General features: G+C 47.7%; 1 protein-coding gene across 2 annotated transcripts in view; it reads left to right on the top strand.

Moving 5' to 3' along the window:
• The window catches only part of DAAM2 (dishevelled associated activator of morphogenesis 2), a 683,417-nt gene that overhangs the window by 364,934 nt on the left and 300,331 nt on the right, over nucleotides 1-18,152 (top strand). For both annotated transcript variants that reach the window (XM_086925887.1, XM_086925886.1), the window contains exon 4: nucleotides 8,524-8,598. In XM_086925887.1, the coding sequence (XP_086782013.1) occupies nucleotides 8,524-8,598 (75 nt within the window). The remainder of the gene's footprint in view (nucleotides 1-8,523; nucleotides 8,599-18,152) is intronic.

Here is an 18,152-nt window from a genome sequence, read left to right as displayed (position 1 = left end):
AGGACTGTCCTGTGCGGCCTGGGTATATTTGTAGGACTATTTGTAGGACTGTCCTGTGCGGCCCGGGTATATTTGTAGGGGTGTCCTGTGTGGCCCGTGTATACTTGTAGGAGTGTCCTGTGCGGCCTGTGTATATTTGTAGGACTATTTGTAAGACTGTCCTGTGCGGCCCGTGTATTTTTGTAGGGGTGTCCTGTGTTGCCCGTGTATACTTGTAGGGGTGTCCTGTGTGGCCCGTGTATATTTGCAGGACTGTCCTGTGCGGCCCGGGTATATTTGTAGGTCTGTCCTGTGCAGCCCGGGTATATTTGTAGGTGTGTCCTCTGCGGCCCGTGTATACTTGTAGGGGTGTCCTGTGTGGCCTTTGTATATTTGTAACAGGCGTTTCCCTGTCTTGGCTACACACACTGCGAAGCTGGTTTTCCATGTCTTGGTTTCCATGTATTGGCCTCATGTGTTTTGAGAAGGGGTTTCTGTGTCAAGTCTTTTTATTTTTAGAAACAGGCGCTTCTCTGTGCTGTGTCTGTATTTGGAAACTGAGCACACTCCCTGCCTGCAAAGATTTGGAAAACGGGTTTCTGTGCCCACACTTATTTCATCTGACACAGGGGTCTCTCTGTATATTTGGGAAATGTTGGCTGTGACACTTTTGGAACAGCGCTGCGGGTGTCCTCTTGGCTTATGTGCTGTAAATTGGTGTCTCGTCTGCAAGGATGAAAGTCCACCGCTGCTTCTTTCAAGTGGCGCATCTTGAGTTTTTTAGGTGTTTTTTCAACCAAATGTCCCCATTATAGTGTACACGGTAGCCAATATCCAAAGGGGCAACCGAATGCCACTACATCCAGACCAACCCTGGAGAAAGTCGAGAAACTCAGGAACCATCTCTCTTTTTACGCTTTTTAAAACTTGCCTTTTAAGTTATTGCAGCTGATTCTGCTCCCCGAAAAAACATTAACGCATGCGTCCCTTTTTGAGCTGCACTGCCATGTGGTACCCTCATCCTGATGGAACGCCATTGGCTCCCCTTCCCAGGCTGCAGCATCTTCAAAGCTCTTCTTTAGTCCCAGGACTGTGAGGTTTCTTCCTCCCCAGGGCTGGGACCAGACATCACCTAGTTCTGCTAAAGTCCCTTCTGCTCTTAAGGTTATTGATTTTTGATCGTTGGCACACCAGACAGGGAATGCAGCCATAGGATGATTTTAGAAAGAGGGTCCACCTGCTCCAGTGACCTGCTCTGTGAGCCACTGAGGTGTCCTGCGGTGTCCAAGACCCAATATTATAAGTAAGGGAGGGTGATGGTCGTACGGGGGACTTCTTGGTGTGCACACTAGGGTTTGGAGGCACTATTGGAAATTGACCCCCCGTAACTCCAAAGAGTTACAAAACAATGGTGAGATTCCAACGGGCAGAAATACGCACATTGCTCTGCGTGCGCTGTGATTTGGTGCCAGGAGCACACTTAGCACTGGAAAATCAGGGCGAACGGCAGCATGCGCGCACCAGGGGGCGCAGGTACTCAAGTTGATATTGCTGCCGTGCGAGTAGATTTTCTACTCCAGTGGCGGCCTTCTCAGCGCCAATGGTCGCGATCGACTGTGACCTCTTGCAGTGGAAAATTCTTGCGGGATGTCTCCTTGTCACCAGAAAACGCACTAAGGGACGCAAACCTCGCTCGACAACTTGTTGTTTTTGGCGCATTTGAAAATGTTAGAAATTTACTCCAGGGCATGGGAAGAGTGACATATTATTCATGGCTAGAAAAGAAGTGTATGTGGGAAAAGGGAATTTGCAATGGCAGCAGATTTTCATATGAGCAGATATAAGCATGCTCAGTAGAACATTTGCACTAGTGAACCATGTACTCGAATTTGAAGTTGGATTGTTGCTTGACTGAAGTGTGAACCATGGCCAAGCAGCAACCACAGTCCTTATCAGGCTAAGGCGAAAGCCAACCCACAATTGACCTTTGCTCAACCTTCTTGTGGTTTGGCACAGAGCAGTTAGGCTTAACCTAGAGGCAATGTGCAAAGTATTTGTGCAACACTTCAAACAGTAATAAAGTGAAAACACCAGAATTAAAGGATCCCACACCAGGTTAGAAGAAATAGAACAAATAAAACCAACCCAAAATGACAAAAATCAAATCGGTAGAACCAGAGATTGCAATTATAAAGTTCTCAGGTAAAATAGGACCAAAAAGCACAAAGCGCCAACTGTGTATATCTGGTCGCACCATACCGGTTCAAAGTCACAGGTTTAGGTTAGCTGCGATAGAGCAAGGGGCAGCTTCAGGGGCCCATTTAGGTCCACTGAACATAGTGTCTTAATCCTTGTTTGCAGACCATTGCGAGGAGCTGCGTCAAAGATGTATTGCGCAGCCGAAGTGATGTGTGGGTTCCGAGATGTGACGAGGCTACAATGCGGAGGTCGGTGTCATCGTTGAGGCTTGTGATGCGAAGTCTGGCGTCGAGGATGCAGCATTCAGTCAGGGCGAAGCATCTGTTCCAAGGGGCTGTGACGCTGTGATTCAAAGTCTGTCATCAAGACTGCCGTTGAAGAGAGATGCGAGGGTCTACACTGGGGACGCTTGGCTCAGTAGTGGTTCAGATGAGTCTGTCTGTGATGTGGGTTTTTGCTGAAGGACCAATCCACTCAGCTGCAGTGATGCATCAGTTCTACACAGGTCTACGCCGAGCACCAGAGGGGATGCCGTTGGTTTTGCTGGATTCACAGAGAACATTAGCCCCACTTTCACTGGTCCAGGATTGGGATGGCACCACTTGGCATGGTAGACTCACATATGGCAAAGTCCAGGCGCAGGCACAAGGTTGTTTGAAGCATCTTGTGTTCCTGAGGGTTCAGATCAGGAGTCCAGCCAACTAGCACTTGGAATGACTTTGGGTTCTGGGTTCAAGAGATGCAGGCGCCGTCCTTCTCACCCAGGCAAGACGGCAGCAGGCAGAAGGTCAGCACAGCAAAGCAGCAGTCCTTTCAGCAGCATAGCAACCCTTCTTTCTCTCCGAGTATCCACAGGCCCCAATAATGTACTGAAGTGGTGGTGTCTGAGGTCCAGTATTTATAGCCAGTTGTGCCTTTGAAGTGGGGGGAAACTTCTATAGGCATGCCTTTGAAGTGCACATGTTCCCTGCTCTCTTGGCCCTGGCTCCACAGTAACTACAGGGGGTATGCAGCCCTTTTTGTGGAGACAGGACACAGCCTATTTAAGAGTAAGTGGGGGTGGGCCCAACTCCTCCCTCCCATCCTGCCAGCGATAGCGCATCCAGTCACACCTAAGCTTGCCATTGTGTGTGGCTGTATAGGAGGAATACACAAAGCTCAACTTTCACCCATTCCCAGGCATGTGACCCAGAGACAGGCAGCAGCCACCAAATGGCTAAGGTAAGACAATGCTAGCTTCCTAAAAGTGGCATTTTTAGAATTGCAATTTAAAATCCGACTTTACCATGAGTTAGTATTTTAAATTGAGATTCCAGAGACACCAAACATGAGCTTGTCACCTATTCTCATTTGGACATTACACTTATAAAATGTAATAAGTTAACTTCAATTTTTGTCCTATGGTAGAGGTAGGTCTTTCTGTAGTAAAAAAAAGAATGTAAGAGTTTTTCACTGCCATGACAGGTAAAACAAAAAAGACTATGTCCTACAACATAAAAGACTATGTCCTACTTTTTAGATACACTGCACCCTCTCCTTTGGGCTGTTCAGGGCCTACCCTAGGGGTAACATATCTATTAAAAAGGAAGGCTTGGGCCTGGCAAAAGGTTTATTTTGCCAGGTTGAAATAGCAGTTTAAAACTGCACAGGCTACAATGGCAGGCATTTTTAAAGTGCTACTTACGTGGGTGGTACAGTCAGTGATGCAGGCCAACTTGTTGAATTAAATCTACAGGCCATGGGCACTGGTAATGCCACTTTACTAGATATGTACAAGTAAATTAAATATGCCAATCAAGTATAATCCAAACTAACATATTTTAGGTATAGACTAGAGCACAAGCACTAGTTAGCAGTGGTAAAGTGCACAGATTCCTACGGCCAACAAAAAGGAAGTCCGAACAAACAGGAAGTCTGAAGGCAAAAAGTCAGGGGAACACCACACTAAGGATGACAGGTCTAATGAACTTATACATATCTTACCTTCGTGGCAGGCAATCCTCGTTCAGAGATCTGCATCGTGTTACTGTAAACTGTCAGCAAAAGGGTTTTGTTGCAGGTGCTTGGGCCTCTGTGTTCAGAGGGCACAATTTACATGAAAACTTTGTATTCTTGACCCCTTGCAATATGCCCTAAGCCCTCTCCCAGGTGTGATTTCAAGGATAGGTGATTCGTCCATGCAGTGAGCTGTAAGAAGTGAGCCAAGTACCAATATGGGATTCCTCACAGAAACTGCTAGAATGTATAGAGGTCCAACACTGCAGCAGGAATCAAAATCTCAGTATTGAGACTGTGGTGTCCAACACGGACACTTTTGGGCCTAGATTACAATTGTCCTTTGACCATGTGTGTGTGGGAGGGGGGGGGGGTCAATGCAACCACTAACAGTCAGAGGGGCTTTCTACTGTCTTGGAACTTAGCACTATTGGACTCAAGAGGCTAAATCGCATAATTCCCAAGTTGCATCAATTTAATCATTTGTGGCGTTGCACTCACATCAGATCCAAGATACACACACCTACCCTAATAATGAAAAATAGACTTATTCCGAGCCAGCCCAAAACAGACCAAGATATGTCTTAAATTATTGTGTGAGAATGTCTTTCCTATGATGAATTTTGACCCCTCTGGAACTGCAATTCTTTTTAATACCAGTTGACCCACCATGTGGGTTCAATTGTCATCCAACCACATTCTGCTTCATCCTCTGGGCCTATCTCTAGGACATAGGACTGTGAAACGACTTTTTAAGTGTTGCTTTAATTTCAGTGAACTGGGTGATGGGTGGTGACATTTTGGTGCTGTCATTTCTGATGGATGCCGCCTTAAGAGTGACATCATAAAACTATTTCTTCTCTTTCCATGGTTGTTGATGCTTACTTATAGCCGTGCTTGTATCTCAGAGACATAAAGTCAGGCCTTATTGGCCCTATTCACAGAACTAACTTAAGACAAAATCCTAAACTTACTACTTTTGGTATTCACAGAAGTTAGGATTTTGTCTTAAATTTGTCTTAAGACAGACTTACGACAGACTTAAGTTAGGATTTTTTCTTAAGTCTGTCTTAAGTCTGTTTTAAGATAAACTTAAGACAAAATCCTAACTTCTGTGAATACCAAAAGTAGTAAGTTTAGGATTTTGTCTTAAGTTAGTTCTATGAATCGGGCCCTCAGATTTCTGTAGGTGCATGCCTCAGTGTGCTCCCACGCCCAGGCCTCTTTTTTTGCAAAGGCTCAATGATCATGGACATTATTTCACTACATCTTCTGTTTTTAAGAGTCTTAACTATGTAGTTACAGTTGTCCTCATTCACTAGGAGAACTTTTACTTGGCTTACTTCCAGTTCTAAATATTTATTCATTAGCCTCTAATCACATACGTGTACGAACTCCACATTATAGTTTATTAAAACATTGCTCTGGAGAACAAATGTGAATAAGCTGTTCCATTTTAATACAGTGTAAAAGCATAGAAGGACTTCTGTTTTTCAAATTCCATTAGCTGATTCCAGGTACTTACCTTTTCTCCTAAATGATTCAATCACATCATTAAATTTCCAGCAACACAATTTAGTAAGCCTGCGCCCACTCGAATCAATCACGTAGGGATCAGCCTCGTGACCACGAAATTCAACACAAACATGAACTTCTATGATTTTTACAGAAAATGTTGATTAGTTCCCAAAAATAATTAAAGTCAGGCTCTCTTTGAATTCTTTTATGAAAACCTTTCCTAAAAACATAGCTATATCACACCAGAATCGCTGCGGCTGGGGATCTTCCATAAACATATGTGAGCACATCCATTGCTTCCAGCTTCTCGCTGCAACTTTATTTCTCCGTATGGAGTCGGCGGCCAATGATTGCAAAAAAACCTCTAAACAAGAAGATAAACAGAATGGAACAAATCTAAACATGAAGTTTAAATTAGTTAGGAGCACCAGATTTAGCAAATAGTCAGCCTTTACATTTTCCATTTGTTAAACAGAATGTTTATCTCTGATATTATTTATTGTAAATAGACAAGACATGTTCACTTAAGATGATAATAATTTAAATTCCTAAGTAACAGACCTACTTGATTGCTGTCTTATCAATTACAAGATTTTACATCTGGGTCGCCGCATTCTCTATTTTAGTGTTTTTCAACTTTTTTCTAAGATTTACTCAGTGCTGTCGTTGAGCTTCATTTGTTCATCTATTGTACTATTCCTTCTTTCTCTCTTTTCTGCCCATAGCTTCATATTATCTCTCCTTTCCCTGCTGTCTTTTATTTCACTGTCTAACTTGTACAATGTTTCTTCTGTTTTCACCTACTAAGTAATATTGCAGTTGAGTTTCTGATCCAATTCTTGCATCATTTCACCAGCAACCCCTTGCATTGGTCCTCCTCTAGCAGAGATAGCTGAGATCGCTGGGCGGCTTTGCTTTTTCTAATGTTCAAATTAACTTCTTCTGATGGTTCCAACCCACTCTCTTTCTTGGTGTCTCCTAACTCTTTCTCCAAGGAACATGTGATCTCTGATTCACTCACTGTGAAGTAGTTGTTTGAAAGAGGTGGCTGCAGTGTCTCAATGTCTTCCCACCTGGAAATCTTCTATTGTCCTGATCAGATTCAGCTTGGATGGCGTGTTGATTCTCCCCCAGCTCCATTAGCCTTCCTCCTTTCTCAAACTTATTACATCTTTCTTTCTTACATCTTCTATTCTTCACATTTTGCTCACCTCTGTTTCTCCTTGCTTTAGTGCTTTTTCTCCGCCGTATTAGGTCTATCTCCTTTTCTGTCTTACTTTCTTGATTTCCTTGATTCCGTCTCCAATTTGTCCAGGAATTTTCCCTCCTTCTGATTTATCCAAAAGTAATTTTCGCACTCTTCGGAATCCTGAACGGTACTACTTTGGTGATTTTCCACCTCCATAGTTGGGAGAGCCGGTAGTAACTCTGTCTAAATGGGAGATGTTGTACCTCTACAGTGCAGCGGTAGAGGCGCTAATCTTGCCTTCACATCTTGAAGCCATTGCACGCATTACTCTTGATCTTATTCACTTCAGCAGCTTTCGAGGTCCTCCTTTCGCAGATTTCGTGATGCAGCCCTAGGTGGCTCATTGGCTCCAAACTCATTTTTCTTCCAGTAGCCCTCTTTGGTCTTGAGGTACAACCAAAAACTGATTTCAAGTCATTGCCCACCTCTTTGCAGGCTCTGTACCACTTGTACCTCCAGTCATATGTCCTTTATTAACCCCTTCGATGCTTGTGACGGAACGGTTCCGTCACGAGCGCCGGTTGGGCTGTGCTTATGACGGAACTGTTCCGTCACGGCCACGCCCGTTATTTAGACCCTTCAGCACAGCGCGAAAATTCGCGCCACGCTGGAGGCGTTAAAACACTGCTTCCAAGTCGCTTGTTGAAAACCTGACCCTCGCCTGACAAACTTTCTGATTCCTCTCGTCTTTGTACGACTCCCTGCCAGAGACCCTGAACCCCAGGGCTGCCGAAGTACCCCAACGTTGTGTTCCCATCTTCCTTGAGGACGCCATGTTCACTGACTGTAGCTCAGCTCTCTTGCCGAGTCCATCCTGCTGCTTAGCACTTTAGTACTCCACTCTCTCAGCTCCCAGGGTGGTTTGCTGCTTGTCTCTCTTTCCTCCACCACCAGCCTTTGGATGGTGTTTAAGGAGAGGTATTTTCCTCAAGTTGTTTGCTCATATTTTTTGTTACATCTTTGAATCCTGTTGAAATTCTATGGTGGTATCCAGCTGAAACATTGTTGCTACATGTAGACATTACTGTTGGAATTTGCCCTGCACGCGACACAGGTCCACTGGTATAGGTGGTAAGCAATTGATACAACAGCACCGCTCCATAGGTGAAATAGGGCGGACTGGCTGTTGAATTTTCTTATGTTGTAGTTTGTGGTGCCATGTTTTGTTTGGTGGAAGGTTGTGCAGCGTTCTACTCACACTAGTGTTAGCAAACATGAAATGTGGTAGTTAGAAATGTGACATGTCCTGCCCACTATTGTTCATTGTACTCCATGGGCTAGCCTGACCCTGGTGGACAGAATCATTCTAAATCTTAGTTCCTTCTTTGAGCCCTGTTAATTTCTGTTCCTATCACTGTCTTCATGACCCCAAAGACCAGGTGTAGCAGGGGATGAGGAAGGGGGTTCAAAGCGCAAGCGTTGAGTAGCAGCTACATGCCATGGTTACATCTCTTGACATTCATGGTAGAGACGGACGCAGAGTCATAACTAGCTGTTGTCATTGTATTCTGTCCTTACACCCTTGGTACAGGGAGAATCTCAGGTTGTGATCTTTCAGTGACAACGTATTTTGTTTGTTTCAGGAGCAAGAAGACCCGAACAGGCAAGCCACCAGCTGGCCAGACTATTACATCGATCGCATCAACTCCATGGCCGCAGTGAGTATTCCAAGTCGCTAGAGCTCAGGGACATGTTCTTTGCAAGTTAACACACAGGAGAACGTAGATCGCAAAAGTGAGAAATGAATGTTGCCAACGTTGTTACCAGCGATTCACAAATCTTATTCTAAGGACATGAAAGATAGTCTTATTTGGGATGAGTGGGTTGTGATTCACTTGCATCCATCGAAATGCTATTTTATCATCGTCTAGATCAAGAAGATGGTAACCTGAACACCACTCCCTCCTGTCTTGGTCCTGCTTCTCAGCCGAACCAATCATGAGGTACCAAGCGTCCTTGCTGCAGACGCAATGCTAAACCACCAGTAGAGGGACAGGTGATCCCACCCATTGCCTGCATTCCAAGTACTCTCGGTATAAATGAGATTAACTACACTACTGTTCAGTCGTTGTCTGTACCAATGCTTGTGCTGAGCTCTTGTGGCCTCAATCTTAGTCACTGTTGTTGTTTGCTTGAAAAAGGCCAATTAAATCCCAAGAAGGATGTTGTGGTTTTATGATTTCAGTACTTTTTGCCACCAGTATGATGTCCTGTATATGATTTCACATTCAGCGTATGACTATTCCAGGCAGCTTCTAAACCGCACCCACAAATGCTTTGATATGGCAACTTTAAATGCTAAAAAGCATATAACCGATTCACAAAAGCAAACATTGAAAATGAAAAATATCAGGCAATGAGAGAGGTGATGATTTTGGGGTTCCCCCTGACCTAGGGGGAGGACCAAGCAGATGCCTTGAACATAAAGAGCATATCATGCTGAACGATTCAGTGGTAGTCCCATCCTCTTAGGACCACCCCAAGCACAGTTATAGGCAAAAATACAATCCCAACCAAACGCCCTGCATAGCATTATGGGACGAGATTAGCAGTGAGCAGTGAATATTGTAGTATCCAATATCAAAACATTCCTAAAGGGGCAGCAGCTCTCGGGCTGAGCTGAGAGCTAATACTATAAATTCTACAAAGAGCTGCCGTTCAACTAGTAGTTGATATTGGATACTATAATATTCACCGCCCACTGGTAATCTCGTCCCATAATGCTTTGCAGGGCCTTTGGTTGGGATTGCATTTTTGCCCATAACTGTGCTTGGGGTGGTCCTAAGAGGATGGGACCTCCACCGAATCGTTCAGCAAGATGTGCTCTTTGTTTTCAAGGCATCTGCTTGGTTCTCTCGCTAGGTTACGGAAGATCCCAAAATCATCACCTCTCTTACTGCTTACTTAATTTTCATTTTCACTTTTGTGAAATGACTTTATGCATTTTAGCATTTAAAGACAGGGATACCTGTTATTTTGTCGAAAGTAAATGAGGTTTCTGTTTTATTAATTTGGAGTCCGACGGAGCAAAGTTGTGGAATGCTTGGAGTTTTTATTTAATTCCGCGTAGTAGTACTCCGCCAACTACTCCCGCCCTTAATGTTAGGCCATCCTGGTGAGCATGCATGACGTGCAGAACTGGAACCTGCAGGACTACAAAAAAACTGGAGTCTGTGGAATGGAAACATAACTAGAGTCACTAAGTGTCAAGCAGTACCAATGTCAGTAGGACTGAAGCATCACTGGGGTCTGTGGGACTGAAGCAGAACTGGGGTCTGTGAAACTAAAGCAGAACTGGGGTCTGTGGGACTTGAGCAGAACTGAGGTCTGTGGGACTGAAGCAGAACTGGGGTCTGTGGGACTCGAGCAGAACTGGGGTCTGTGGGACTGAAGCAGAACTGGGGTCTGTGGGACTCGAGCAGAACTGGAGTCTGTGAAACTAAAGCAGAACTGGGGTCTGTGAAACTAAAGCAGAACTGGGGTCTGTGAGACTGACGCAGAACTGGGGTCTGTGGGACTCGAGCAGAACTGGAGTCTGTGAAACTAAAGCAGAACTGGGGTCTGTGAAACTAAAGCAGAACTGGGGTCTGTGAGACTGACGCAGAACTGGGGTCTGTCGGACTGAAGCATCACTGGGGACAGTGGGACTGACACAGAACTGGGGTCTGTGGGACTGAAGCAGAACTGGAGTCTTTGAAACTAAAGCAGAACTGGGGTCTGTGAGACTGACGCAGAACTGGGGTCTGTGGGACTGAAGCAGAACTGGGGTCTGTGGGACTGAAGCATCACTGGGGACAGTGGGACTGACGCAGAACTGGGGTCTGTGGGACTGAAGCAGAACTGGGGTCTGTGGGACTAAAGCAGAACTGGGGTCTGTGGGACTGAAGCATCACTGGGGACAGTGGGACTGACGCAGAACTGGGGTCTGTGGGACTAAAGCAGAACTGGGGTCTGTGAAACTAAAGCAGAACTGGGGTCTGTGAGACTGACGCAGAACTGGGGTCTGTGGGACTGAAGCAGAACTGGGGTCTGTGGGACTGAAGCATCACTGGGGACAGTGGGACTGATGCAGAACTGGGGTCTGTGGGACTAAAGCAGAACTGGGGTCTGTGAAACTAAAGCAGAACTGGGGTCTGTGAGACTGACGCAGAACTGGGGTCTGTGGGACTGAAGCATCACTGGGGACAGTGGGACTGACACAGAACTGGGGTCTGTGGGACTGAAGCAGAACTGGGGTCTGTGGGACTAAAGCAGAACTGGGGTCTGTGAGACTGACGCAGAACTGGGGTCTGTGGGACTGAAGCAGAACTGGGGTCTGTGGGACTGAAGCATCACTGGGGACAGTGGGACTGACGCAGAACTGGGGTCTGTGGGACTGAAGCAGAACTGGGGTCTGTGGGACTAAAGCAGAACTGGGGTCTGTGGGACTGAAGAATCACTGGGGACAGTGGGACTGACGCAGAACTGGGGTCTGTGGGACTAAAGCAGAACTGGGATCTGTGGGACTGAAGCAGAACTGGAGTCTGTGAAACTAAAGCAGAACTGGGGTCTGTGAGACTGACGCAGAACTGGGGTCTGTGGGACTGAAGCAGAACTGGGGTCTGTGGGACCGAAGCAGAACTGGGGTCTGTGGGACTGAAGCAGAACTGGGGTCTGTGAAACTTAAGCTGAACTGGGGTCTGTGGGACTTGAGCAGAACTGGGGTCTGTGGGACTGAAGCAGAACTGGGGTCTGTGGGACTTGAGCAGAACTGGGGTCTGTGGGACAAAAGCAGAACTTGGGTCTGTGGGACTCGAGCAGAACCGGGGTCTGTGGGACTGAAGCAGAACTGGAGTCTGTGGGCCTGAAGCAGAACTGGGGTCTGTGGGACTGAAGTTACAGGCACTGGAGCAGTACTGGGGTCTGTGGGACTGAAGCAGAACTGGGGTCTGTGGGACTGAAGCAGAACTGGGGTTCGTGGGACTGAAGCAGAACTGGAGTCTGTGGAACTGAAGCAGAACTGGGGTTTGTGGGACTGAAGCAGAACTGGGGTCTGTGGGACTGAAGCAGAACTGGGGTCTGTGGGACTGAAGCAGAACTGGGGTCTGTGGGACTGAAGCAGAACTGGGGTCTGTGGGACTGAAGCAGAACTGGGGTTTGTGGGACTGAAGCAGAACGGGGGTCTGTGGGACTGAAGCAGAACTGGAGTCTGTGGAACTGAAGCAGAACTGGGGTTTGTGGGACTGAAGCAGAACTGGAGTCTGTGGGACTGAAGCAGAACTGGGGTCTGTGGGACTGAAGCAGAACTGGGGTCTGTGAAACTGAAGTAGAACTGGGGTTTGTGAGACTGACGCAGAACTGGGATCTGTGGGACTGAAGCAGAACTGGAGTCTGTGGAACTGAAGCAGAACTGGGGTTTGTGGGACTGTAGCAGAACTGGGGTCTGTGGGACTGAAACAGAACTGGAGTCTGTGGGACTGAAGCAGAACTGGGGTTTGTGGGACTGTAGCAGAACTGGGGTCTGTGGGACTGAAACAGAACTGGAGTCTGTGAAACTAAAGCAGAACTGGGATCTGTGGGACTGAAGCAGAACTGGGGTCTGTGGGATTGAATCAGAACGGGAGTCTGTGAAACTGAAGCAGAATTGGGGTCTCAGGGACTGAAGCAGAACTGGTGTCTGTGGAACTGAAGCATAACTGGAGGGGAAACAACCTTTACAACGCAGTCATTACACCGCACTACACTTACAACGCAGTCATTACATCGCAACATCCCTTACAACGCATGTCACTACAATGCAGGCATTACGATGCATACCATTACAACACATACCATTACAACGTATAGTACCCCTACATTATCCAACACTTACCCTACTGTTGCAGCCCCTGGAGTTAGATTAGTAATTTTAACCCCTACACTATCCAACACTTACCCTACTGCTGCACCCCCTGGAGTTAGAATAGTAATTTTAACCCCTACACTATCCAACACTTACCCTACTGCTGCACCCCCTGGAGTTAGAATAGTAACTTTTACCCCTATACTATCCCATACTTTCCTTAAATGCAATGTAATAGTATGCGTTGTAATGGTATGCTTTGTAAAGGTAGTATGCGATGTAATGGAATGCGATGCAGTGTCATGCCATGTAATGGAATGAGTTGTAGTGGATGTTGTGATGTAAAAATTGCGTTGTAAGTCCATGCGTTGTAAATGTATGTGTTGTAACATCATACATTCGAACTGGAGTCACTGGGACTGAAGCAGAACTGGGGTCTGTGGGACTGAAGCAGAACTGGGATCTGTGGAACTGAAGCAGAACTGGGGTCTGTGGGACTGAAGCAGAACTGGGATGTTTGAAACTGAAGCAGAACTGGAGTCACTGCCACTGAAGCAGAAGTGGGATGTGTGAAGCTGAAGCAGTTCTGGGGTCTGTGGGACTCGAGCAGAACTGGGGTCTGTGGGACTGAAGAAGAACTGGAGTTACTGCCACTGACGCTGACAGTGAGTCACTGCCACTGAAGCAGAACTAGGGTCTCTGGGACTGAAGCAGTAGTGGGGTCTGTGAAACTGAAGCATAACTGGAGTCTGTGAGACTGACGCAGAACTGGGGACTGTGGGACAGTAGCCGATTTGGAGTCACTGGCATTGAAGCAGACCTGGGGTATGTGGGACTGAAGCAGAACTGGAGTCTGTGAAACTGAAGCAGAACTGGGGTCTGTGGGACTCGAGCAGAACTGGGGTCTGTGGGACTGAAGCAGAACTGGAGTCTGTGAAACTGAAGCAGAACTGGGGTCTGCGGGACTTGAGCAGAACTGGGGTCTGTGGGACTGAAGCAGAACTAGAGTATGTGAAACTGAAGCAGAACTGGGGTCTGTGGGACTCGAGCAGAACTGGGGTCTGTGGGTCTGAAGCAGAACTAGAGTCTGTGAAACTGAAGCAGAACTAGAGTCTGTGAAACTAAAGCAGAACTGGGGTCTGTGGGACTGAAGCAGGACTAGAGTCTGTGAAACTGAAGCAGAACTGGGGTCTGTGGGACTGAAGCAGAACTAGAGTCTGTGAAACTGAAGCAGAACTGGGGTCTGTGGGACTGAAGCAGAACTGGGGTCTGTGGGACTGAAGCAGAACTGGGGTCTATGGGACTGAAGCAGAACTAGAGTCTGTGAAACTGAAGCAGAACTGGGGTCTGTGGGACTTGAGCAGAACTGGGGTCTGTGGGACTGAAGCAGAACTAGAGTCTGTGAAACTGAAGCAGAACTGGGGTCTGTGGGACTGAAGCAGCACTGGAGTGACTGCCACTGCATCAGAACTGGGGTCTGTGAAACTGAAGCAGAACTGGGGTCTGTGGAACTGAAGCAGAACTAGAGTCTGTGAAACTGAAGCAGAAATGGGGTCTGTGGGACTGAAGCAGAACTGGAGCTTACAAGACTTAAGAAGAACTGGAGTTTTAGGGTTGCAGCAGAACTGGGGTCTGTGGGACTGAAGCAGAACTGGGGTCTGTGGGACTGAAGCAGAACTGGGGTTTGTGGGACTGAAGCAGAACTGGGGTCTGTGGGACTGAAGCAGAACTGGGGTCTGTGGGACTGAAGCAGAACTGGGGTCTGTGGGACTGAAGCAGAACTGGGGTCTGTGGGACTGAAGCAGAACTGGGGTTTGTGGGACTGAAGCAGAACGGGGGTCTGTGGGACTGAAGCAGAACTGGAGTCTGTGGAACTGAAGCAGAACTGGGGTTTGTGGGACTGAAGCAGAACTGGAGTCTGTGGGACTGAAGCAGAACTGGGGTCTGTGGGACTGAAGCAGAACTGGGGTCTGTGAAACTGAAGTAGAACTGGGGTTTGTGAGACTGACGCAGAACTGGGATCTGTGGGACTGAAGCAGAACTGGAGTCTGTGGAACTGAAGCAGAACTGGGGTTTGTGGGACTGTAGCAGAACTGGGGTCTGTGGGACTGAAACAGAACTGGAGTCTGTGGGACTGAAGCAGAACTGGGGTTTGTGGGACTGTAGCAGAACTGGGGTCTGTGGGACTGAAACAGAACTGGAGTCTGTGAAACTAAAGCAGAACTGGGATCTGTGGGACTGAAGCAGAACTGGGGTCTGTGGGATTGAATCAGAACGGGAGTCTGTGAAACTGAAGCAGAATTGGGGTCTCAGGGACTGAAGCAGAACTGGTGTCTGTGGAACTGAAGCATAACTGGAGGGGAAACAACCTTTACAACGCAGTCATTACACCGCACTACACTTACAACGCAGTCATTACATCGCAACATCCCTTACAACGCATGTCACTACAATGCAGGCATTACGATGCATACCATTACAACACATACCATTACAACGTATAGTACCCCTACATTATCCAACACTTACCCTACTGTTGCAGCCCCTGGAGTTAGATTAGTAATTTTAACCCCTACACTATCCAACACTTACCCTACTGCTGCACCCCCTGGAGTTAGAATAGTAATTTTAACCCCTACACTATCCAACACTTACCCTACTGCTGCACCCCCTGGAGTTAGAATAGTAACTTTTACCCCTATACTATCCCATACTTTCCTTAAATGCAATGTAATAGTATGCGTTGTAATGGTATGCTTTGTAAAGGTAGTATGCGATGTAATGGAATGCGATGCAGTGTCATGCCATGTAATGGAATGAGTTGTAGTGGATGTTGTGATGTAAAAATTGCGTTGTAAGTCCATGCGTTGTAAATGTATGTGTTGTAACATCATACATTCGAACTGGAGTCACTGGGACTGAAGCAGAACTGGGGTCTGTGGGACTGAAGCAGAACTGGGATCTGTGGAACTGAAGCAGAACTGGGGTCTGTGGGACTGAAGCAGAACTGGGATGTTTGAAACTGAAGCAGAACTGGAGTCACTGCCACTGAAGCAGAAGTGGGATGTGTGAAGCTGAAGCAGTTCTGGGGTCTGTGGGACTCGAGCAGAACTGGGGTCTGTGGGACTGAAGAAGAACTGGAGTTACTGGCACTGACGCTGACAGTGAGTCACTGCCACTGAAGCAGAACTAGGGTCTCTGGGACTGAAGCAGTAGTGGGGTCTGTGAAACTGAAGCATAACTGGAGTCTGTGAGACTGACGCAGAACTGGGGACTGTGGGACAGTAGCCGATTTGGAGTCACTGGCATTGAAGCAGACCTGGGGTATGTGGGACTGAAGCAGAACTGGAGTCTGTGAAACTGAAGCAGAACTGGGGTCTGTGGGACTCGAGCAGAACTGGGGTCTGTGGGACTGAAGCAGAACTGGAGTCTGTGAAACTGAAGCAGAACTGGGGTCTGCGGGACTTGAGCAGAACTGGGGTCTGTGGGACTGAAGCAGAACTAGAGTATGTGAAACTGAAGCAGAACTGGGGTCTGTGGGACTCGAGCAGAACTGGGGTCTGTGGGTCTGAAGCAGAACTAGAGTCTGTGAAACTGAAGCAGAACTAGAGTCTGTGAAACTAAAGCAGAACTGGGGTCTGTGGGACTGAAGCAGGACTAGAGTCTGTGAAACTGAAGCAGAACTGGGGTCTGTGGGACTGAAGCAGAACTAGAGTCTGTGAAACTGAAGCAGAACTGGGGTCTGTGGGACTGAAGCAGAACTGGGGTCTGTGGGACTGAAGCAGAACTGGGGTCTATGGGACTGAAGCAGAACTAGAGTCTGTGAAACTGAAGCAGAACTGGGGTCTGTGGGACTTGAGCAGAACTGGGGTCTGTGGGACTGAAGCAGAACTAGAGTCTGTGAAACTGAAGCAGAACTGGGGTCTGTGGGACTGAAGCAGCACTGGAGTGACTGCCACTGCATCAGAACTGGGGTCTGTGAAACTGAAGCAGAACTGGGGTCTGTGGAACTGAAGCAGAACTAGAGTCTGTGAAACTGAAGCAGAAATGGGGTCTGTGGGACTGAAGCAGAACTGGAGCTTACAAGACTTAAGAAGAACTGGAGTTTTAGGGTTGCAGCAGAACTGGGGTCTGTGGGACTGAAGCAGAACTGGGGTCTGTGGGACTGAAGCAGAACTGGGGTCTGTGGGACTGAAGCAGAACTGGGGTCTGTGGGACTGAAGCAGAACTGGGGTCTGTGGGACTGAAGCAGAACTGGGGTCTGTGGGACTGAAGCAGAACTGGGGTCTGTGGGACTGAAGCAGAACTGGGGTCTGTGGGACTGAAGCAGAACTGGCGTCTGTGGGACTGAAGCAGAACTAGAGTCTGTGAAACTGAAGCAGAACTGGGGTCTGTGGGACTGAAGCAGAACTGGAGCTTACAAGACTTAAGAAGAACTGGAGTTTTAGGGTTGTAGCAGAACTGGGGTCTGTGGGACTGAAGCAGAACTGGGGTCTGTGGGACTGAAGCAGAACTGGGGTCTGTGGGACTGAAGCAGAACTGGGGTCTGTGGGACCGAAGCAGAACTGGGGTCTGTGGGACTGAAGCAGAACTGGGGTCTGTGAAACTTAAGCTGAACTGGGGTCTGTGGGACTGAAGCAGAACTGGAGTCTGTGAGACTGAAGCAGAACTGGGGTCTGTGGGACTGAAGCACAACTGGGGTCTGTGAAACTGAAGCAGAACTGGGGTCTGTGGGACCGAAGCAGAACTGGGGTCTGTGGGACTGAAGCAGAACTGGGGTCTGTGAAACTTAAGCTGAACTGGGGTCTGTGGGACTGAAGCAGAACTGGAGTCTGTGAGACTGAAGCAGAACTGGGGTCTGTGGGACTGAAGCAGAACTGGAGTCTGTGAGACTGAAGCAGAACTGGGGTCTGTGGGACTGAAGCAGAACTGGGGTCTGTGAAACTGAAGCAGAACTGGGGTCTGTGGGACTGAAGCACAACTGGGGTCTGTGAAACTGAAGCAGAACTGGGGTCTGTGGGACCGAAGCAGAACTGGGGTCTGTGAGACTGAAGCAGAACTGGGGTCTGTGAAACTTAAGCTGAACTGGGGTCTGTGGGACTGAAGCAGAACTGGAGTCTGTGAGACTGAAGCAGAACTGGGGTCTGTGGGACTGAAGCAGAACTGGAGTCTGTGAGACTGAAGCAGAACTGGGGTCTGTGGGACTGAAGCAGAACTGGGGTCTGTGAAACTGAAGCAGAACTGGGGTTCGTGGGACTGAAGCAGAACTGGGGTCTGTGAAACTGAAGCAGAACTGGGGTCTGTGGGACTGAAGCAGAACTGGAGTCTGTGGGACTGAAGCAACACGGGTATGTGGGACTGAAGCAGAACTGGGGTCTGTGGGACTGAAGC

This window comes from Lissotriton vulgaris, chromosome 6 (genome assembly GCF_964263255.1).
Source record: "Lissotriton vulgaris chromosome 6, aLisVul1.2, whole genome shotgun sequence".
Taxonomy (NCBI): Eukaryota; Metazoa; Chordata; class Amphibia; order Caudata; family Salamandridae; genus Lissotriton; species Lissotriton vulgaris.
The sequence above is the reverse complement of the archived record's forward strand: the minus strand, read 5'-3'. Positions and strand labels throughout refer to the sequence as shown.